The 21,939-nt window shown below is 29.5% G+C and overlaps 1 protein-coding gene across 1 annotated transcript in view; it reads right to left on the reverse strand.

Moving 5' to 3' along the window:
• Positions 1–21,939, reverse strand: part of LOC123291687 (carbonic anhydrase-related protein 10) — a 196,137-nt gene that overhangs the window by 35,170 nt on the left and 139,028 nt on the right. Inside the window, exon 5 of the mRNA XM_044872061.1 lies at positions 2,555–2,650. Within this exon, the coding sequence (XP_044727996.1) occupies positions 2,555–2,650 (96 nt within the window). The remainder of the gene's footprint in view (positions 1–2,554; positions 2,651–21,939) is intronic.

Here is a 21,939-nt window from a genome sequence, read left to right on the forward strand (position 1 = left end):
TTATGTTTAAAGAGAACAGCAAACAAACCAAGGTGAATATGGTCTGTGGAAGAAATATAGTAGTGATTGAAATGATAATTTGGGGTATATTTGAAAAAATTATCAATGATAAACTTTTAGTGAAATTTATTATTAACCCCCCAATTAAGAAAAGGGGTGTTATAAGATTGACCACCTAGTGTGTGTGTCTGTATGTTTGTCTGTCTGTGGCATCGTAGCGCCTAAACGGATGAACCGATTTTAATTTTTTTGGTTTCTTATGAAAGGTAGTTTAACGCAGAGGGTTCTTAGCTATTTTTATTTTGTTTCAGTGCTAGCTTAGTTTTCCGTTCTCGAAAAAACTAAAAAATTAGCGATGGTATTCAAAATAGATTCAGTTTGGAAAAGGCATGACGTATAATTTTAACATATTAATAATAACTATGAAAGTGAATGGTCAAACGAACCTGGCTCAATTCATTTTGAAAAGTAAAATAATTAGGTAATTCAAAACAGTAATTCAAAAGAACAAACTGGACTCAAATGTTTCAATTTCAATTAAAATATTTCCAAAAATTTGTCCCAAAAAATGATAGCTCTCTAAGTATCCTTTTCATCTCATCTGATGTCCTTGCCCATTACTTTGATAATGATTTAAGAAGGCGTGTTATAAGTTTAAAGTGTTTTTAACTATCTATTCCAAATTTTGTGTTCTACCATCAGAGTCTCACCATCAGTTGAAATTCTGAATGATTGGATTGTAAACAGGGATTTAAAGGCATCATACAATTTTTGATTTCGATTTTCGAATTCATAACACTTACTTTTTAACAGAAAGCTAATAATATGAAACTTGACTAAGTAAGAAAGGTGCACAAAGATAAATATAATATTTAATGTTCAAATAGTTTACTTTACTCGAAAGCTTCATATTATTCAAGTTACATACTTTAGACAATATTTATTATATTTATTATTATATACTAAATGGTATAAATTTGTGTTACATTATAATACGTTTATGATGTTTCTATAAAGCTCAAAATAATATATAACTTAAACATTCAAAGTTCTCTTATTAAGTTTTGTCCCTCGAAAGTTCCAGTACATTTGCACCTGCATATAAATTAGAAGTTTACAAGCATGTTTATTATAATTTACACAAGTTGTCATATTCTTCATAAGTCAGGAAAATCTTTTCTCTTTAATTTAAAAAAATATCTCTTGAGATATTATCTACAAATATGTTATAGCGAAAATTATAAAAGCTCAAACGAATTTGTATGGAATTTCAATTAGCTGTATATCTGTCAGAAATAGACGGATTAGAACAATATACACACATAACATTCACAAGTTTGTACTTTCTTTTCCTTTTAGCTGGATGGAAAAAAGTAGAGGGGTATGGAAAGAGAACAAAAGTTATTTCTTTCGACCTCATAAATTTTCGTCACTTTTTGTTTGTTTTTCAACTGTTTCAAAACTATTAAGGATATACGAGCGCTAGGGCAATTTTGGATAAAAAGCTTGATTTTTTTTATATGAAGTTGGATAAAGTCTAAATAAATGCTGAAAATTTTAAGGGGGGCTGTCCGGCTATAAATAAATAAATGACTTCAGGCACATTTTTGGTAGATGCATGATATGTTTTCATAGATTTCTACAAAACTAGTCGGTGGAAATAAAAAAAAAATCACAAACAAAAAGTTTTCAAAGTCAGGTTAGTTATATCAAGACAGAGTTCGAGGTAGTTCCACAAACGTTATATGGACTGTGTAGAAGTAGATTTGAAATGGTAAAAAATTTGCGAATTGGAAAAAATATTCGATGATATGCCAACTCCTAGTAGCAGTAAACTAAAGTAGGAAAATTACGCATTAATAAAATAAAAAGTATTTCCAAAAATTGGTCAAAAAAAATGATAGCGCTCTAAGTATCTGATGTCCTTGATCATTACTTTGATATTGATTTAAGAAGGAGTGTTATAAGTTTAAAGTGTTTATCTGTGAGCCGTGGCATCGTAGCCACTAAACGGTCGAATCGACTTGATTGACACATTTTAAAGTTAAGTTTCCAAAAATCGGTTTACAAGAATGTACACATTTGTCGGTTTTTTTTTTTAATTTTCTAAATTTCACTTGTATGTCAGTCAGAACCACACTGTAATATAATATTTATGTAAATATGATATGCACTAAACGACTAAACAAGTTTAATACGAAAGTAGACAGGTTTCTAACTTATTTTCAAGTGTGAACAATATAAATACTCGATGGAATATGAAATACATAGGTTTTCCTTATTTTCAAAATGGTTTTTCTATTTAACATAATAAATATTATAAATGGATATTTATCGTGAATATTAAAAAATGGAAAAGAAATAAGAAAACAGTATTTTATAATATCATCTCATCGTGAAAAGCAGCCTGACGTTTCATTTAAGTATAGTAGCGATGTTTGTGTATGTAAGAAATCATCTGGGTAATATATATCATATTTGTTTATTATTACAATTTTTATTAAAAAATAGAAGAAAATTAAAAGTTTTGATTAAAAACTAGATAGATACTCACTTGTAATAATAATGATATTGCAACAACACCTTGCGCTCGATGCAGTGCTTCGGAAAAATTTGAATACAGTTGTGAATTGAATCCAAATATTTGAATCTGCAACAAAGAAATTGATTATACTATAAATTTTACTTTGACACTGCTTTCAAGATATTTAAACTGGATAAAGGAAACTTTTATCTATTAACCCCCGAATTAAAAAAAGGGGTGTTATAAGTTTGTGTGTTTGTCTGTCTGTGGTATCGTGGTGCCTAAACGGATGAACCGATTTTAAATTTTTTGGTTTCTTTTTAATTTAACGAAGAGTGTTCTAAGCTATGTTTCAAGTGCGAGCTTAGATTTCCGTTCTCGAAAAAACTAAAAATTGGCGATTATTTTCAAGATCCATTCAGTTTGGAAAAGGCAGGACATATAATTTTAACATATAAATAATTACTAGGGAAATGAATGGTCAAATAAACCTGGCTCAATTCATTTCGAAAAGTGAAATAGTAAAATAATAAGGTAATTCAAAAGAACTAACTTAACTCAAATATTTCAATTAAAATATGGCCAAAAATTTGTCCCAAAAAATGATAGCTCTCAATGTATCCAATTTCATCTCATCCAATGTCCTTGACCATTACTTTAATATTGATTTAAGGAAGGAGTGTTATAAGTTTAAAGTGTTTATCTGTGCGTCTATGCGTTTCTCAGTGACATCGAAGCCCCTAAACATAATAAATCGCATTTGTCGGGGGTTTATTTAAGTTTTGTAAATTTCACTTGTTTGTTTGTTAAGCTTCAAAATTTTCTCCAGAATAACGACTAGGAACTAAGATTGAAAATTATAAGGAAAAGCATCCGGGAAACTTTAAGGTAACTGTGAGTAAATTAAATGTATTGCTTTACTACTGTACCCTTTGTACTCGAATCCAATTTGTTCACTTAAACAAACCATCTTATATAATAAATAACGGAAAATTCCCGACTTTCCCACATAAAGAAGTATCATTTTACCGAATATGAGAACAATATTTCAATTCAATAATCCAATTTATTTGTTTGTTTATCTGCAATAATTGACCTTGTCGTTTGATTTATAAGAAAATTTTTCAACAAAAATCAACAGCTATTTGTCAAATGGTGAATGCTGTGTGCTCTGTGTAAATACTTTTTCAAATTTGATCAATCTACCTTTTTCTTTCAATGTAACAAATAAATGTTTTCATCTATCATAAAACATATATTGATTGATTATTGATATAGAAAGAAAATCTCACAAAAATGAACAAAGGTGTAGTATAATAGCAATCACATATCTGACAATACAAATACTATACAATGAAGTCAGCTCCCAATATAAATATTTTTATTCTATGTCAATCATATATATAGAGTTTTTTTGTCATCGACATATCACTTAAGTAGTTTTCTTTTGACTCACTATGTGATATTTTGTGATCTCTCACATATCAAAACACATATTATCCAGCTTTCAAATATTCAAAATTCGGCGATAAGTTTAGAGCCAGTGCACATTTTGGCAAGTATTTTATTAAGAGTTTGTCGCTCTTTTAGCTCAGTTGGTTAAGGCGTAACCAATTCCGTCCGCGGTATGCTTAGGGTAACAAAATTAATTTACTTACTAGCTGTGATGCGCTGGTGTAGTGCATGGTATAGGCATGCAGGAGGTGCACTCAGCCTCTGAAATTGGGGAGCTGTTAAATGAAATTATCAGCGGAAAGGTGGTAAAATACATATATGGTATCACAATGGGCTCTTTAGCCTAAGGGTGTCCTTCGTATACAGCCAATATAATCTAACCTATTAAGGGTTAAAAATTTCAGAAACTATTTGAATGGTCCGCGTCTTGAAATGGAAGTAATATCTTCAGTTTTAGGGACAATCATAATAATAACCAGCTGTGGGTAGGGTCTGGTGCGACCTTTTAGGTCTAACAGGAGTAACTTTCCCGCATTATAAATAGTTATTAAATAAAACTCCACACATATTCTCTTTAATACGCTTCGAACTCTGATCCGAATCGACTGGACTGAATGTCATGAAATTCTTTTTGAAACATATTGCTGTTAATACGCCTCATGCGACACATCAATGAAGTCGTTATCAGTTTTTCTGCGCGATCAGGACTCGAACCCTAGGTTTACAAAATCTGGACCCGAAATCTGGGTTCCCGCGATATCTGTTCTATGACGTAAACAACTCCGCCACTTTGTAGTATACACAAAAGATATCATTTCTTTCATCTTTTTATTATGAAAACAAATTTTTACCTCTGTTTCAAATTTTGCGTACTTTATTTATATAAGTCAAAAAAGTGGCGGAGTTGATTACGTATAGACCGGATATTTAGAAGATCCTAGTTTGAGTACCGGTTTCTGTGTAATTTTTTCGTTACCTTCTATTTATTAAAATGCAAACACATTATGTGCGTTAATCTTTTGAAGTGTACAGTCTCGTCCTCAAATTTTATGTGGTATAATGTGTTAAGATGACAAAAGCTATTAAACATATTATGTTTGAGGGAGTTTGTATATAAAATACACAAAATCTTAAACTAAGGTAAAATTTTGTTTCATATTAAAAATACTAAGATTACTTTGTAGGAGATACAATAGGAATCTGCCTGTATTGGCTTGATGCGACTTTTATTAGTTTCATGTATCTATAGTGATTCGGTATATAAAATATAGAACTTTAATCATAAGCGTCATGTCATTTACATTTTAGAGATTTCAGTATCATATTTAATATTATTCGTGTTCATCATGAAGAAAATTTATCACAGATTGGGTGGAAACTCGATGGATGGGGTAATTTTGATCAAAAAGTATAAAAATCAGATTAATTTAATGATTGGATGCAGAGTTTGTGAGATATCGCAATATTTTGATCGATTTTAATCCATATTTCAAAAACTATTCGACCAGTCATCAAATCCACTCGAATTTTGTACTTTTAGGGTCAAAATTATCTTATATACTGAGTTTTATTAAAATTGGACATAAAAAAAAATGTTCGATGTTTTGCAATTTTTTAAGAGGTACCCCTTTGAAAAAAACGAGAAAAACGCAAAAAAAGTTTTGGAATTTGATGAAACTCGGTGGATGGCGTAACTTTAATCCAAAATGTATAAAAATCCGGTTAATTTAGTGATTGGACCTATAGAAAGTTACAATGTTAACGAGTAAAAATTAAAATCGGTAAAATTGTGAAGAAAAGGGAGGATAAATGAGGGCTATAAGGTGATAATCTTTGTTTTCAAAGGAGAAATTGAACAGCAAAACGGGCGAGTCTTTTCTAGTAGATACATTCTGCATGTAGATACATAAGATAAATACCAAGCTAATAAAATCGTGTTAAAAACGCAAAAATGAACACCACTACTCAGTTCATGAAAATATTCTTCCGACATTTTTTGACCAGTTTTGCATGGTCTGTTATATTATACCTGTGGGAATAACTATCATTGGATAAACATTTTATAGACGCCAATGTGTAACGATAAAATAAAGCTCCGCTGTCGTCTACATGTCGAAATAACAATAATAATAATAATACTAATAATATTCTTGATAAAAATAAATATTATTATTTATTTTTATTTATTTATTTATTTATTATTATGTTTCTTTTTTTTCACAACCGAGCTACTACGATAAAAAATGATTTTTAGTACAATAATCTGATATATGATTTTTATTTTTATCGCTTTTCATCTCATCAAGCATATTTATTTTTTCTCTTTCTAATTTTTTTTATACTCATATACAAAGTGTCTCTTTTACAATGTATTCCAGTTATTCTATCTACAAATTTTATTATTAATTTTCGAATTTTTTCCTCATTTGATTAGGTTTACTGTTTCTTTTCGAATTTGTTTGCTCGAATAGATAATTGGGAATTTATCTTTAATACTCTCAGCATACCACTTGATTAAGCATTAAACCAACAGTCATAGACATTCCAAAATACCGAAGTTCTGGCATTCTGAAATGCCATAACATACTAGATATAGTAGCTTTTTAGAATGCCAACATTTTTCTGCTACTCTAAATTTCCAAATCGTATCAGTATCTCGGAAAAATACGATCTATGGAGATAGGTTTGATGACTAGTGTAAGATGTCTGTCGCAGGCGGTAGAAAATTTGCAATGAAGATAAAATAATTTAATAAGATTTTCCGATTATCCACATCTGGACGATTAGAATTAACTTTTTTCTAGAGTATGTTTGATGGTGGAAGCGCAGATAAGAAAATAGAGTGAATAAGGAAAAAATCATTGTATCGTTAACCCCAAAATGCGTGGATTTGTTTATAAAATATAACATAATGAGATATACATTTATACTTTATTAAAGTATTTAGAATATTTGAAATAAAGCACTTCACGCTTGTTTACGATAAAATCATGTTTTTAACCCCCGAACCACAAAAGGGGGTGTTATAAGTTTAACCGCTATGTGTGTGCGTTTTTCTGTGTGTCCGCCTGTAGCATCGTAGCGCCTTAACGAGGTAATCGATTTTCATTTTGATGCGTATGAAAAGTCATTTCATGGAGAGTGTTCTATTCTAGCTATGTTTCAAGTGCGAGTACCCGAAAAAATTAAAAAATTGGTGATGATCTTCAGAATCGGCTCAGTTTGGAAAAGGCTTTAAGAAAAGGTAATTTAATGGAGAGTATTTTTGGTTATGTTTTAAGTGGGAGTTTAGGGTTCCGTACCCGGAAAATTTGTCGTTTTTTTTTTTTTTAAATTTGTAAATTTGCACTTGTTTTTAATAGCTCTAGTGAAATTGTTTTCTACTTTTTAGTGCAGCGTATTTTAGTTTTGTTAAACTATCATATATTATTCAAAATAAACAGTGCTACTCTTTATAACTGATCGTCAAAACCATCAAATTGATCGTCCTATACGAATGGTATACCTAAGCTTTAATTTTACATCTGATTTGATGTTGTGTGTGGTTATGTGTATAGGTATGTGATCAAAGCATTACACATAAAATATTTGAAGCGTGTGAAATGTAAACATAATACTTATTGAGAGAACATTTTATTCTCTGTTTTTTTGTACTCATATTTTTCATCAGAAATAAATTATTATCTGCTACTATATATATCTATTTTATATGATCCTAGACGACACGAAAAAACTAAATATAATATGTCGTGGTGAAAATTACTTTAAGGGATCAAGCCAATTACTTTCAGCGGAACTTTGCTGATGATAAATATGATCGCTTTCTTGTAATTTTATGTACAAAAATTTAAAAGTCTTTCCCCAAATTAGAAAGTAAAAATCAATTGACTGAATAAATTGCTGAAATACCATGTCAAGTAAATAAAGAAAAATATCCACTCTTAGATAGCTACACATTCATAACTGATATTCCCATATAATACATACTATAAAATTTGCACCTTATTAGCGCCCTCGTGGGTAAGCAGTGGTTTTTACAAAAAATGTTTCAAACAAAAGTTGTTTATTTTTTATAAGGCACATTTTTTGTATTTTAACTTTTGTTCTATCTCTAACGGTTTACAACGTGAGAACTGCAGACCCAAGACTCAATTGACCTATGCAGCTTATTAACGAACGTGACCTCACTTTTTACGTCCGAAGCATGCTATAAAAATTTCAGCTTGATATCTTTTTTCGTTATTCGAAATATATATGTATGTACAAATTTCGAAACTAGAAAAATGGCTCCAGGGGTATTGAAAATGGATGTTACAGTCGTAAAGAAAACTCGGACTTAAATTATTTCACGATTTTAATACAATTTTATAGTTACGTTATTTACCCGTATGAAATAATAAATTATTGATCATTTGTCAGAAGAGTTTTTGATGGAAAATCGAGACGAAAAAAAAAACTTTCTGTGAGATTTTTAATACAAATACGACATCCACACCAATAAAAAAAATCATTCAGCAATTATTATTTTAGTTTTTTGCTCTTTTTTTTTTAATATTATTGTTGATGTTATATTGTTACAATAGCCGGGGTGTAAACCAATTTTTGAAATTGTTGTAAAATGTAATCAATATGAAAATAAATTGGATTTTTTCAAGAGCAGACGTTCGTCAGTGATTCAGATATATTGAAACGAAATGTATCTCTGTATCTATTTTTTATTTCTAAACGGATTTATGTTGTGACAATCGAACAAAAACGCAGCTATTAATCTGAAAGTTGATGAACATTTTTTTTTAGAATATTGAGAAAGAACGTTCTGAAATGAACAACTCTCTAGGTCAAACAAACTGTCAAGCTAAACTTCTTAAAATTCATAGCCTTTCTTACATTTTACAAATACAAAAACCACCATAGTTTGATTTTTAAACGCGAATTATAGATTTTTAACTGCCATTTGTGAAATGTTTACATGATTTTCGGATACCATAGTGTCATAAACACATACAACTTTTGTTAGATGTTTAAAATGTTAATGTTGTGTTGAAATGCATGTACTTAGACAGTTTTGAACCATGTATATAAATACATTCAACGATGAAAAGTTCTCTTTACTAACCCGAACAAATTCTAAACAAAATTGTATGTTTCTCATATCGAATGCATTTAGGTAAGTAGCAGAGATTAGATAAGAACAATTTGCTTTGTTTTGTTTCAGATAGCTATTTTCTCTTTTTTTTTCACAAAATTACTTTTGAATAAAACTAGGCTAAATATATAGATTAAGTAAAGATACTTTAAACCAAATTTTATCACTTACAGAAGACTCTAACAATTATATTTATAATAGCACATTATTTCTTCTGTTATTTTAACAGAAATTTGCATATAGGCTTTCTGGCTTCTGGACCTTTTTTATTTCTCGAAGCACGAAAATTCTCGACCAGCATTTCTCGTTATTTTGAATATTTTGCTTTATTACAAATTAGACTGATATTTACCATAAATTGCCCTTATTAATTACAAAATCAAAAATAAACAAACTATATTCGGCTCGTCTTTGTAAAAAGTAAAGAGTAGAGTACTACTTTACTTTTTGAGGTTGTTTATTGATTATTGAGTCCCTATAAGTTCACAGTTCATGATTTCGGTTTGTGATGTCGGAAATTCGATTAAACCAGAATTTGGATATAGTCTTATATCTACGTGTCTTTTATTTAAGGCAAGGAGTTGATTTCTTGAGATCTCGAGGCAATGAGTTTTTTCCCGTCCCAACAGAATTCCCGAGGCGATAATTCTTGAGCGGAAACTCTTTTCACTTTCCATGAATTGATGAATTCGATTGACTGATTAGTTAAAAATTAAATTTTTAAGGTGCTTGCTTATTTATGAGTCTTATGAATTTACTGTGCTATAAAATATCGTACGTAAAGGAGAAACTGGTATATAATGCAATAAAATTAGACCTACAAAATAATTTTTTAAGGCTGTTCGGTGGGAATTCTGGCACTTGTGGAGAATGGCGCCTGCAGTAAAAAATTCAACGACATCTCTGATTAATAAACTCATGTAGGAAGAACATATGGTATAAAAATATTTAAAAAAATATGATTCGATATTTGTGTAAGTTTTTTAAGTTTTAAAGAACAAACTAACAGAGAAACCAATGAAAAGTGTTTGGCTAGATGCCGGATATTGTGTTCATACATGTCTTTACAGCTGACATTGTTTATTGAGGGCTTGTTGCCAACATTAACAAACAAATAAGTTTAAAATAATACTAAACTAAAATACAAAAAAAACTGGAAAACTTATGTACGCTGTTTTTATTGTAAAGTTTATTTGCATCGTTCACTTACTATCTTACAGGTACACATATATAAACTTTTTTTTAACATTCCAACACAGTTTAAAAACATTGAGTTCAAAAATATTCCAACTGTTTTTGCTATTGGTACTTCATGTCATATTGATTAAAACAACTTCATTTTTAGAAGTGTAATTGGATGATAAAAGTTGCAAGATATAATTCGAGTCTGTTTGTAATAGACTTAGAAACATAATTATCCAGCCAAATTAAATAAAAAAGTATGAGTGTAGGTAAAAAATTCACACCCGGGTAGTAGGATTGTTCAAAACACCATCGTAAATGAAATTAAAAGATGAAATTAAAAGATGAAATTCATCGATCAAAGACATGGAAAAAAATTTACGCGGAATCAAAAGTTTTTTCCTGAGAGCCACTGTTTCTGAGATATAACGATTCAAAAAGTTGGAAGAGTAGCAATCGCCATAATATGTATAAGTATGCAACATATACTCTGAAGCTATCACTGAAGCTGTAATACAATTAAAAATATTTTTCGCTAAAAATCATGAAAACCCCTTTTTTGAGACTTTTGCTATTTCGTAAATTTTGTTCCACATCTCGGATCGATAAGGACTTTTTAGAATTCATTTATGATGGTGTTTTGATCAATCCTACCAAATTTGTGGTTGCACCAAATGTATTGGTGCGTTGAATGTTGAATAATTTTGAAAGTGTTGATTTGGAACAAACTTGGATAAAGTAGAGGAACCAAGCTGCTAGTAAAACTATCTACTCCATCAAGATAATTTCAAGGGGAAAAAGGATAGTCTTGATGAAAATATGAGACATTGCAGGATAGAAGGCAAAATAGTTCATGAACGGTGCTCATGAAGAAACCGCATTATCTTGTCAAGGACCGTCAACATATGCGAGTAAACCAGAAGTAAGACTACCATCACTTTTTTGTAATTGGTAGGTGTGTTTACGGAGAAGAAATGCAAAAATAGAGCAGTTTTTAGACAAGCAAAACTAAGAAATTTTGTACTCAATGTTGCAGGTCAGCCTGCCCCATCGACAAAACCTGGAAAGATGTAAAACTATAAATTTCGTCGTTGAGATTGTTTTTGGGCGCTGCAAAGTGGAGACAATCTATCTGGCCACTCATGACAGTTGTAAAAGGCTCGATAAAACAGACAAGCATAGGTTAAAATGGGTTGAGGAGCTGGGTTATTTGGAGGTAAGAAACGGTCTAATTTACAGGATTTAATCTTTTCTTTACTACTCATTACTACCATTACTACCGTTGAGTTTAAATGGTAACAGTCTTGCTAATAGCAATGCATATCAAGTATGCAGTCTCATGAACAATGAATAAGTAGACCATTAAAGATTTGCAATGTAATTATGTTTCGTCTCTTATGCTATAAACCGAAACACTATGCTTCAAAACGACTAACAAACTAAATATATAAAAGCTAGTATGTTATTCACAATCAGAATACATTATTATCGAAAAGTTGTACGAAGAAATACGATATCATCCACTTATGATGAGAAGAATAATCCCTTGATATTATTTTATTTAATAATGCAAAAACCATTTATTTGAACTAAAATCATTTCTAAACAACTTCATATTATATCGTCAGTAGAGTAATTCATATTACTTGTAAGTCCCATGTTGCTTTTAAACATTTTCATCATTATATGAATTCTTAATATGATCAGGAAAGATGAAAAAATGTTTATATTAATGAAATAAGAGTGGGAAAAATGTTTAAAATTCCTTATTTGGAGAAGTTGGGTAATAAAAATCGATCACTTCATTCAGTTTATTCTTGATTTGTTAGAGCCTAAATGGCCGAGAGGTCTAAGGCGTTAGTCTTTGACCGTTTGATTATGCAAAAATAATAGAGTAATACAAATATAACATTTCATGTTTTAATTTGAAAGTCCACAAAGTAAATCTCAACGGATTGAATTATTTAAACTCCTTATTTTTTGACATCGCTGAGAAACAATTTATTCAAAAAAAAAAAAAACATTTTTGGAAAAAGAGAGACATATATTCATTAAGAGAAAGTATAGCCCCAAAAACATTATTAAAACTCCTTATATACACATATTTAATATAATAATCTCCAGCTAAGTTAGTTGATAATAAGTATATAAACAACAGACAAAATGATGATCCGAATGCTTTTTTTTAACCGACTTCAAACAAAAAAAAGAGGAGGTTCTCAATTCGGCTGTATTTTTTTTATTTTTTATGTTTGTTACCTCAGAATTTACGACTGGGTGAACCACTTTTGATTATTTTTTTTCAATTTGAAAGCTGGTGCTTCCCGTGTGGTCCCATTTCATTTCTGACAACGGCATCCATGAGAAAACGATAAAAGTCTTAAATTTACATTAAGTATGCACGACAAAAGAGGACGAATATCACGCCAAGCGATTTCGATGATTCTTTTTTTAGGAAAAAAATTAGTAAGTATACTTCAGATTCAGTAAAAATCACAACAGAAAAACAAACTTTAAACAAAAGGAAAACCGACTTCAATAGAACATTCCGAAAACAAATTAACATGCACTAAAAAGTAAAAAAATTACGATAATATAATGTAGTTCAAATTTATTGTGTTTTGGAGTCGGTGTCAGCCAAGAAAACAATCCTGACAGAACAGTTTGCTACATTAGCTTAGCTGACATATTATGATTATATTAACGTAATATTTTTACTTTTCAGTGCATATTAATTTGTTTTGAAAAGGTTTTTCTTTTGAAGTCGGTTTTCTTTTTGTAAAAAGGTTTTTTTTTGTGTTTTTTATTCCAGGAGCATTAGTATTTTTCTCCATTTTTTGTATACAAATTAAATTGAATAGATATTTTACAATATTCACAGTGTGATATTATTAATAAAAAATGTTTTTTTTTTATATTTAATATTAAAAATAAAAAATAATATGAATTTATTAAAAATCCAAAACTTTGCGGAAATTTAATATAAATTGGATTATAACTTACAATTACACATTTTTCACGATTCTAACCTCGTTTAAAGTTTCATTTTCATACGAATTTATGGACTAGAAAATGATTATATCATGCAGATTCACATCAAAACACAACATTTGAAACCCAAATTATATTAAATTATTTGTATTTACGAACGAATCCATAAAATATAAATCAAATTTACATTGAAAATGATGTGGTCAAATAATTGACAGATATTGTTGTTATTTATCACTTGTTCTCAAATTGGAATTATTAGAAAATTCACATATTACCTGCATTTTAGAGAACAATTAATGCGTGAAATGTTTCCAATATAAAATTATTTACTGAGACACCATATTGTAAAAGAATGATAGAAATGTCGAAAGAAGCGGTTTTCCGATAGGAATCTGCTCTGAGTTGCTGAAATGGGTCCACGAGTCTTAAAATGAGTTTTATAAGATCAATCATTCTAGCAACAAACTCTACATACCTAATTTCAGCTCATTTAAACAAATCATAATATATTGTGTGCAAGTGATGCTTATAAATTTGATAATATAGATATCGCTCTTCAATAATCAATACGCTAACTATAGTTGTCTCTGTTCATCAAATGATGGATCTTCAATTAACTCATATTTAAATTAAAATTTTGTTTTTATAATATCGGCAACCTTATATTTTTATGGTATTATTATAAACTACAAGATTGTTTAAATGTTTAAGATAGTTTTTTATCACACTCTCTACATTTTTTGATATAGAAATATCCAATTGAAAAGGGATAACCTATATGATTCATCATTTTTTCAGCCAACTTTGAATGATAAAATAATAGTAAAAAGTCCAGTGACCTAGAAATTTTTTCTGATTTTTGGAAACTTAGTTAATCAAAAAATGTATTTATATAGTTTTATTGAAATCGCTATTATTATCTAATCCTTGCATATCTCCTTAAATACATAAGTGGAAAATATTACTTTAGTGATAGAGTTCTGATTTATGATTTTTTTTTTTTGTCGATTGGAAAATAAATTTAGATTGGAAATATTGATTATTTTGATAATTACAAAACATTGCATCTATATATAATAGAAAACCACTAATGTTATAGACGACCAACAGTAGTTTAGTCTTTTAACTAGAATCAAAACATAGAAATTATTAATATATTAATTCATAGTCTCTAGTAGAGTTGTGGTTTTCTGACTGAACCACTAGATTATATAACAGAAGACACAGATATTATAAATTGCCTTTCAAACTCTGTCCAAAGTGTGTTCTTGTTTATAATTGTGAAAACATACGAATTCATTTGAAAGTACAGGGTCGATTTAATCGAATAATCGATTCGGTGGCGTTTATGAAATAGTTTTTTAGTTGCTAATTATATTACTACTTAAATCAGCGTTTTTGCCTGTTTTCGTCAACGTAATTGCATTTCCAATTTTCAAATGTCGATATCCAAGGAATTACATTAACAAAAAAAAAATTAGTGTTACGAAATGGTCTAAAGACGTTTTTATAAAATGAAAACTTACATCAAGTGAAAGAAAAGTGACAAAGAAACATCAAACAATTGACTGAGTTAGTTGTTGAAATATCCTGTACAGGAAATGTAGAATGTCAGTGCTGGCTTTATTTTTTTATAATTTAGAAGAGCGTAAAAAACATAATTATGAAGGCCAACATTTGGTTTTTGAAAATTTTGAATATATTTTTTTAGAATTTTTTGGTTTTTTGAGAATCTTTCACAAGACCACTAGTTGAAGCTACCTGCAAATTTTCAACTGCCTATCTTTTACAGTTTTGGAGAAAGTGGGCACTAAAAAGTTGGTCTCACAATTTGCGCCCGCATGGGTAAACAATGTTAACTCACTGTCAAAAAACCAAATTTTCAGAAATTTTGACCGTTTAAAAACAAGATATTTAAGGCCATAGTACTCAATTTTGACAATTTACGTCAAAACTATTATCTCAAAAGCAAAAAAAAGTAGTAGTACTTTTTTTTTTTTCAAAAAAAATTCCATTCTCCTTTTTTTCAATTATGTTGAGATAATTTTTTAATATCGTTAAAAAAGTAGCTGGGAGGACAACAAGTTTTATATGCTTGGGGATCTCACAGCTAACATTATTTGGAGTCTGTGAAAAAAAGTAATAATAATATATCCAAAAGTGCTTTCATTTTGGGAATACCTTAAACTTTTGTTCTACCCCTAATAGTTTACAAGATAGGTTCTACGGACCTAAGACACAATTGACTTATGTTGTTCATTTACAAACTCAAACTGACTTTTTAGATCTTGAGCACACTATAAAAATTTTAGCTTGACATCATGCCAATGGGCGATTAAATTTCATTTTTGCTCATTGCTTATGTTTTTACAAGATGCGAGTCGTAGTAAAGTGTTGTCTTTTATTTTTAACATTCAGTCCTATTCTATTTTTATTTCAAACTATGTTTTAGAAAAATATAATATTTTTTACCACAAGAAAGTTCAAACAGGTAGTTATGTATTGAATAGAGAAGCAGTTTAAAGTTCACATATACTATTAATATTGAGTCAATTCATTGCAAAATATGATTATATTATGGTTTTCAGATAAATTTGTTAACAACAATGTTATTTAACTAAAAACCATACAATATACCAACCTATCTACTTGACTAATATCAAAACTAAAATGGTCACAACAAAATTAGAACATATAAAACATATTATAAAGTCCTGTGACCAGTTTATACCAATTAGAATAATAATAATAATAAAGTTTCAACCAATAAAGTAATAAGTAAAACCCACAAATGTACAAATGAACTAAATTATTTTATTTACGTTTTGTAACATCTCTATATATATTATAAATGAGAAAGTAAGGATATTGTTTGTTTGTTTGTTTGTAACGCTGGCACGCAAAAACTAGCGACTAGTTTTTAATGAAAATGTACAGAAATATAGCTCATACTTCAGAATAACACATGAGCTAAAATTTATAAAGATATATTTAAAAAAACTACACTGACATTTACTATTTTAAATTTTTACAGAAATCTGTAATTTATGGTTCAAAATTATGATTGTCGATGGAGCAGATCTATAATCATCAATTTGAACAATTTATAAAAGTATTCTGTAAAATTTTAAAATATTAAATGTCAAACCATTCATTACCAACTTTTCTGATATACTCAATGAATGAAAATAGTCATATATTTTACATTTAACAAAATTGAAAACAGACCACATCAAGAAAGATGGAGGCTATAAAGCATTTTTTTTACTTTTAAGCCCAGTGAAACGGGCGGGTATCAGGCTAGTATATAAATAGTTGATTAATATGTTCTATTACATGCGGTGATTCAACCAATTGCTTTTTTGATTATATTATTCGGTGAAATTTTTACAAAATTTCATCATTAGTACAAAAACAAAATTTCCTTCGTAAATGCGCTAAAATTCAAACAGTACAAAACAAAACACTCAGACTAATAGCGGACGCGAAATTAAAAATATCAAAGAAGATATCTATCTATCAAAAAACTCAAAAATTGTATGACATTGGTATTCAAAATCAAACACAAATTACCCCAATCACTTTAGTGATTGGACGTTCCGTGACCTCGCTTATCCTCTCTTTTGTTTACAATTTCAAAAATTTGCTTTAAAGAAAACTGTAACATTTAGTAATTTGGCTAATTTGATTGGTTAAAAATGATGAAACTCTTTTTTGAGCTCATTCGATCGGTAAGTTGATAATGAACTAAGCTTTGCACGCGAGATGAGAGTAATAAGTATTTCTTATCTCACAGTCGTGGTTAAAAACAGTTCTATACACGGCACTAAATTTGGTCTTGTAGACAACGAACACACTTTTGTCTTATAAAAATTGATCGATCTTTTGTAAAACATAATCTAAGACTTCCTGTACTATTGCCACGGTAGCATGAGAGAGAGTTTTTTGGGTTTCATATAGTAAACATACCAAGTAAATATGTACGCATTTGTGTTGTAAATATAAAATGTTTGCTACTCAATTCATAGACAGTATCGACGAATATAATGTCATTTCCAGAGATTCTTACACCTTGTATATAGAATATGAAAGCGTGTCCTTATATGTATGTTTCTAAATTCTAAATTTATTCAACAAATTATTTTATATGAAATACCACATATTTATTAAACACTATTGGTATTCAATATGGAAGTTTTTTAAAATCACGTGATTGTGCTGATAGAAGTTTAATAAATAAATCTTATTTTTGTGAAAAGTTCAAATATAGAACTCAAATACTATGTGTAATTTGTGTTAAATTTCTTGATAATAAAAGGTTTGTACTCAAGTGAGTTTAAAATGTCTCATATTATAATTATTCATAACTATAATTCGTAAGTTCCAAATAAAAAAAAGGTTAATCGGCCATTTAAAATAGGCCAATCCTTAACATGGGAAATAAATTTTAATTCTGATCTGGACGACAATCACATTCATTTATGTGAAAATTTATGTAGGTATATAGAAATTTTCGTGTACATCCACCTAGGAACCAATTGAATTTCCCAATTTAAGAAAAAAAAAATAAAATTAGGGTCTCTGTTTTTGAAATACCTATGATAAGTTTTTATTACAATTTAAACAAGAATCGACATCTATTAGGAGTCTACCAAACTTACTCTCTACGACGTTTTTCAAAAGTGCTGTGTTTTCAACTGAGCATAGTAACGTCATATTCAAGCTATCGATCTGAAAAAACGCAGGAGGGAATTTTTCGGACCCTATGGCCACTGAAACAGTGACCATACAATTTTGTCCGATAAAAAAAATACTGCACCGATTATGGCTACCGACTCGAACATGCCGTACCTAATTATTTTTGTTTTTGAATACATACATGGGACATTTTTGCTGAATGATTTAATAATTACAATACTATCAAAGGATTATATAGTGTCCGAAAAATTCCATGCCGCGTTCTTTCAGACCGATAGCATAAATATGACGTTGTCAGGTTCATTTGAAAACGCAACACTTTCGAAAATTTGTAGAGAGAAATTTGGTAGATTCACCAAAGACAAATCACTCACGAATTTTCTAGTATGTATTAATCATTTAACAAAGAAACCTTTCTATCCCACGGAATATATATTTATTATTTTAAATTTCATCATCTGGTTTATTGCGATCATACCAGTCCTAAATAAAGTCAAACTCAGATATTGTTTTTTTGGTAAAGAAGACCAGAATAATATACAAACTGCTACCTGGGATGAACCATAAAATTTGTAAACGTAATGAAAAAACAAGTGAAAACAAACAATTGACTGAGTTAATTGTTGAAATACCATGCATAAATAGAGTTGATTACTCTATCACATTGCACATACATATAAAATTAATATAATACATGCTATACAATTTACGCCAAATTTGGCCCCCCTTGGGTAAACAGTGATGCTTACGAAAAAATGTTTCAAACAAAAGTTGTTTACTTTTTGATAAGGAACATTTTTTACATTTAAACTTTTCTTCTATCTCTAACGGTTTACAAGATGGGTTCTACGCGGTTCTGAGTACGCTGTAAAAATTTCAGCTCGATATCTTTTTTCGTTTTTGAGTTATCGTGCCCACAGACGGACGGACGGGCAGACAACCGGAAATGGACTAATTAGATGATTTTATGAGCACCTATACCGAAATTTTATTGGTAGCATCAATATTTTTAAGCGTTACAAACTGGGGACTAAACTTAATATACCTTGCATATTACATATATGCATGGTATAAAAAACTACCTATGTAAGTCATTTATTTAGCAATACATTCTCATACATTTAAAAAATGTAAATCATCATTTAAACGATATGGTTTTGGTAATAAAAATTACCACATACAATATGTTGAGCTGTGGCATACTTACAAGCATACAATGCATGCACATACTCGTATAATACATATATAAGACTACTCCATTGGTGGTTTAGTATTCATGAATTCATGCATATTTGTAAGCATGAATGATTAAATAGAAACGGCCAGCAACAAGGAATTTACACAATATGGGTATAAAATTGATATACATGTATACATTCTGTTCTGTCTAGTAAAGCATTCTACTCAATTGTGAATGAACAGCTATATTCATTCTATTCGCCAACATGTTGGTGTTTTGATGATCAGTGGTACCAAATAAACTTAACTTTTTGACATAAATATAAAGTTTTTGTTGTTCTTATACCATGTATATATGTAATAAATCTCAAGGTATACTAAGTTTAGTCCCAAATTTGTAACGCTTAAGAATATTAATGCTACGAAAAAAATTTTAATATAGGTGCTTATAAAATCACTTCATTAGTCCATTTCAATGAAGTGGACTAATCGACCAAAAAGTAAGGTCGAGTTCACAAATGAGCAACATAGGTCAATTGAGTCTTGGGTCCGTAGGAAGTAGTACAAAAATCGGGTGCATTGGATAACTGGCCGAATAGTTTTTGAGATACTGACTAAAATCGATCCAAATATTGCGATATCTCAGAAACTCTGCATCCAATCATTAAATTAACTGATTTTTATACTTTTTAAATCAAAATTACCCCATCCATCGAATTTTATCAAATTTCAAAAGAAAATTTTTGTGTGTGTTTTTCTCGATTTTTTCAAAAGGGAACCCGAAAAAATAAATCGAAATTTTTTTAGCGGTGTGTAAAAGCACTTTTTCTTGAAGGTCAACCAAATTACTTGTTTCAAAACTGAAATCGCTTCTAAAATTAACAAGACTCCCTTTTAAGAAGATAACTCCGACTCCAAAAGCATACATTGAAAAATCTGTACGGGTAGTAGATACGTTTTTCTACAAGTATGGGACAATGTCTCTGGGAATGATTTTCAGTGTAGACACTTATCTAATTGTGCATTGAGTGCCTATTTAACCTACTAGTTGAAAATAGTAATTTTTGATCGCTATAGAAAGATAAGCATGTTCTTATTTTAATACCACTGAAGAAAAACAGTAACAAAATCTTCTTCAAGTTTTTTCCTTTGTTTTGAGGCATATCAGAAGTATCACTTATATTTTTAATGCTCGAGTTAGTGCCTTGATGGCTTAGGGCAAAATAATTTTGAACTAATTAATCCAAATTTTAGGGTTATAAAAACTTATTGTCATTTTATTTTTGTAGAATGTGTATCTTTTGTTTTAGTTCATTTGAATATAAACTCCATTAAAATCGTAAGTTTTAATACCACTTCTCGTAATAAAATTATGACCAGAAGAACTATTTTCAACAAATCATAAATTAAAATCACCTCTACTGTATAATAATAATAATTATAACATTTTCCAAGGATTTCATCAAGTCATTTAAAATTTTCCACAATGTAAAACAATATAACATGTCTATGTTCCTACTGTCTGTCTTTCCATCTGTCTCTACGTTTGTAGTTTTGTGTAAATTATTTAGTATTTTGTAAGAAGTGCACAGGAATTATATAATAAATTTTATGTTTTGATATTTTATTGTTATACCGGCTTACGAAAAATAATATTGTTTATTTACAAAGATCTGTAAAATAGGGGATAACTGATATTGAATTAGTCATATTGAGTTTTATCGAAATTGGAGATAATCGATAAAATCGCAAAAAATATTTTCGTTTTGGAATTTGATGAAAATCGGTAGATGGGGTAATTTTGACCCAAAAAGTGTAAAAATCAGGTTAATTTAATGATTGGATGCAGAATTTCTGAGATATCGCAATATTTGGATCGATTTTAGTCCGTATCTCAAAAACTATTTAGCCAGTCATCAAATGCACCCGATTTTTGAACTTTTTGGGTCAAAATTACCTTATATACTGAGTTTTATCGAAATTGGAGATAAAAAAAATTTCTCGATTTTGTGCAATTTTTTTAAGGGGTACCCCTTTGAAAAAATCGAGAAAATCGAAAAAATATTTTTGTTTCGGAACTGGATGAAAATCGGTAGACGGGGTAATTTTGACCCAAAAAGTGTAAAAATCAGGTTAATTTAATGATTGGATGCAGAATTTCTGAGATATCGCAATATTTGGATCGATTTTACTCCGTATCTCAAAAACTATTAGACCAGTCGTCAAGTGCACCCGATTTTTGAACTTTTTGGGTCAAAATTACCTTATATACTAAATTTTATCGAAATTAGAGATAAAAAAAATTTTTCGATTTTGGGCAATTTTTTTAAGGGGTACCCCTTCGCAAAAATCGAGAAAATCGCAAAAAATATTTTTGTCTTGGAATTTGATGAAAATCGGTAGACAGGGTAATTTTGACCCAAAAAGTGTAAAAATTAGGTTAATTTAATGATTGGATGCAGAATTTCTGAGATATGGCAATATTTGAGATAAAGTCAGTCGTCAAATGAGATAAAAACAATTGCACTAACTGAGATTAGCTTACTTGCATTAACTGAGAGTAAACATAAATTGAATGACACGGTAAGTCGAGAGCGATATCAGTAATAACATACATCCTTAAGAGACCTTAAAACCGGCGATGGGCGAGGTTGAGAGAGCTCAATTAGTGGTCTGTTTGTGATGGATTGGTTATCTAACTACAACAAAAAATCACTTTAAATGCAAAGCAAAAGATTTGAGTTACATGCCCTTAAGAAAG

This window comes from Chrysoperla carnea, chromosome 2, assembly GCF_905475395.1.
Source record: "Chrysoperla carnea chromosome 2, inChrCarn1.1, whole genome shotgun sequence".
Classification (NCBI taxonomy): Eukaryota; Metazoa; Arthropoda; class Insecta; order Neuroptera; family Chrysopidae; genus Chrysoperla; species Chrysoperla carnea.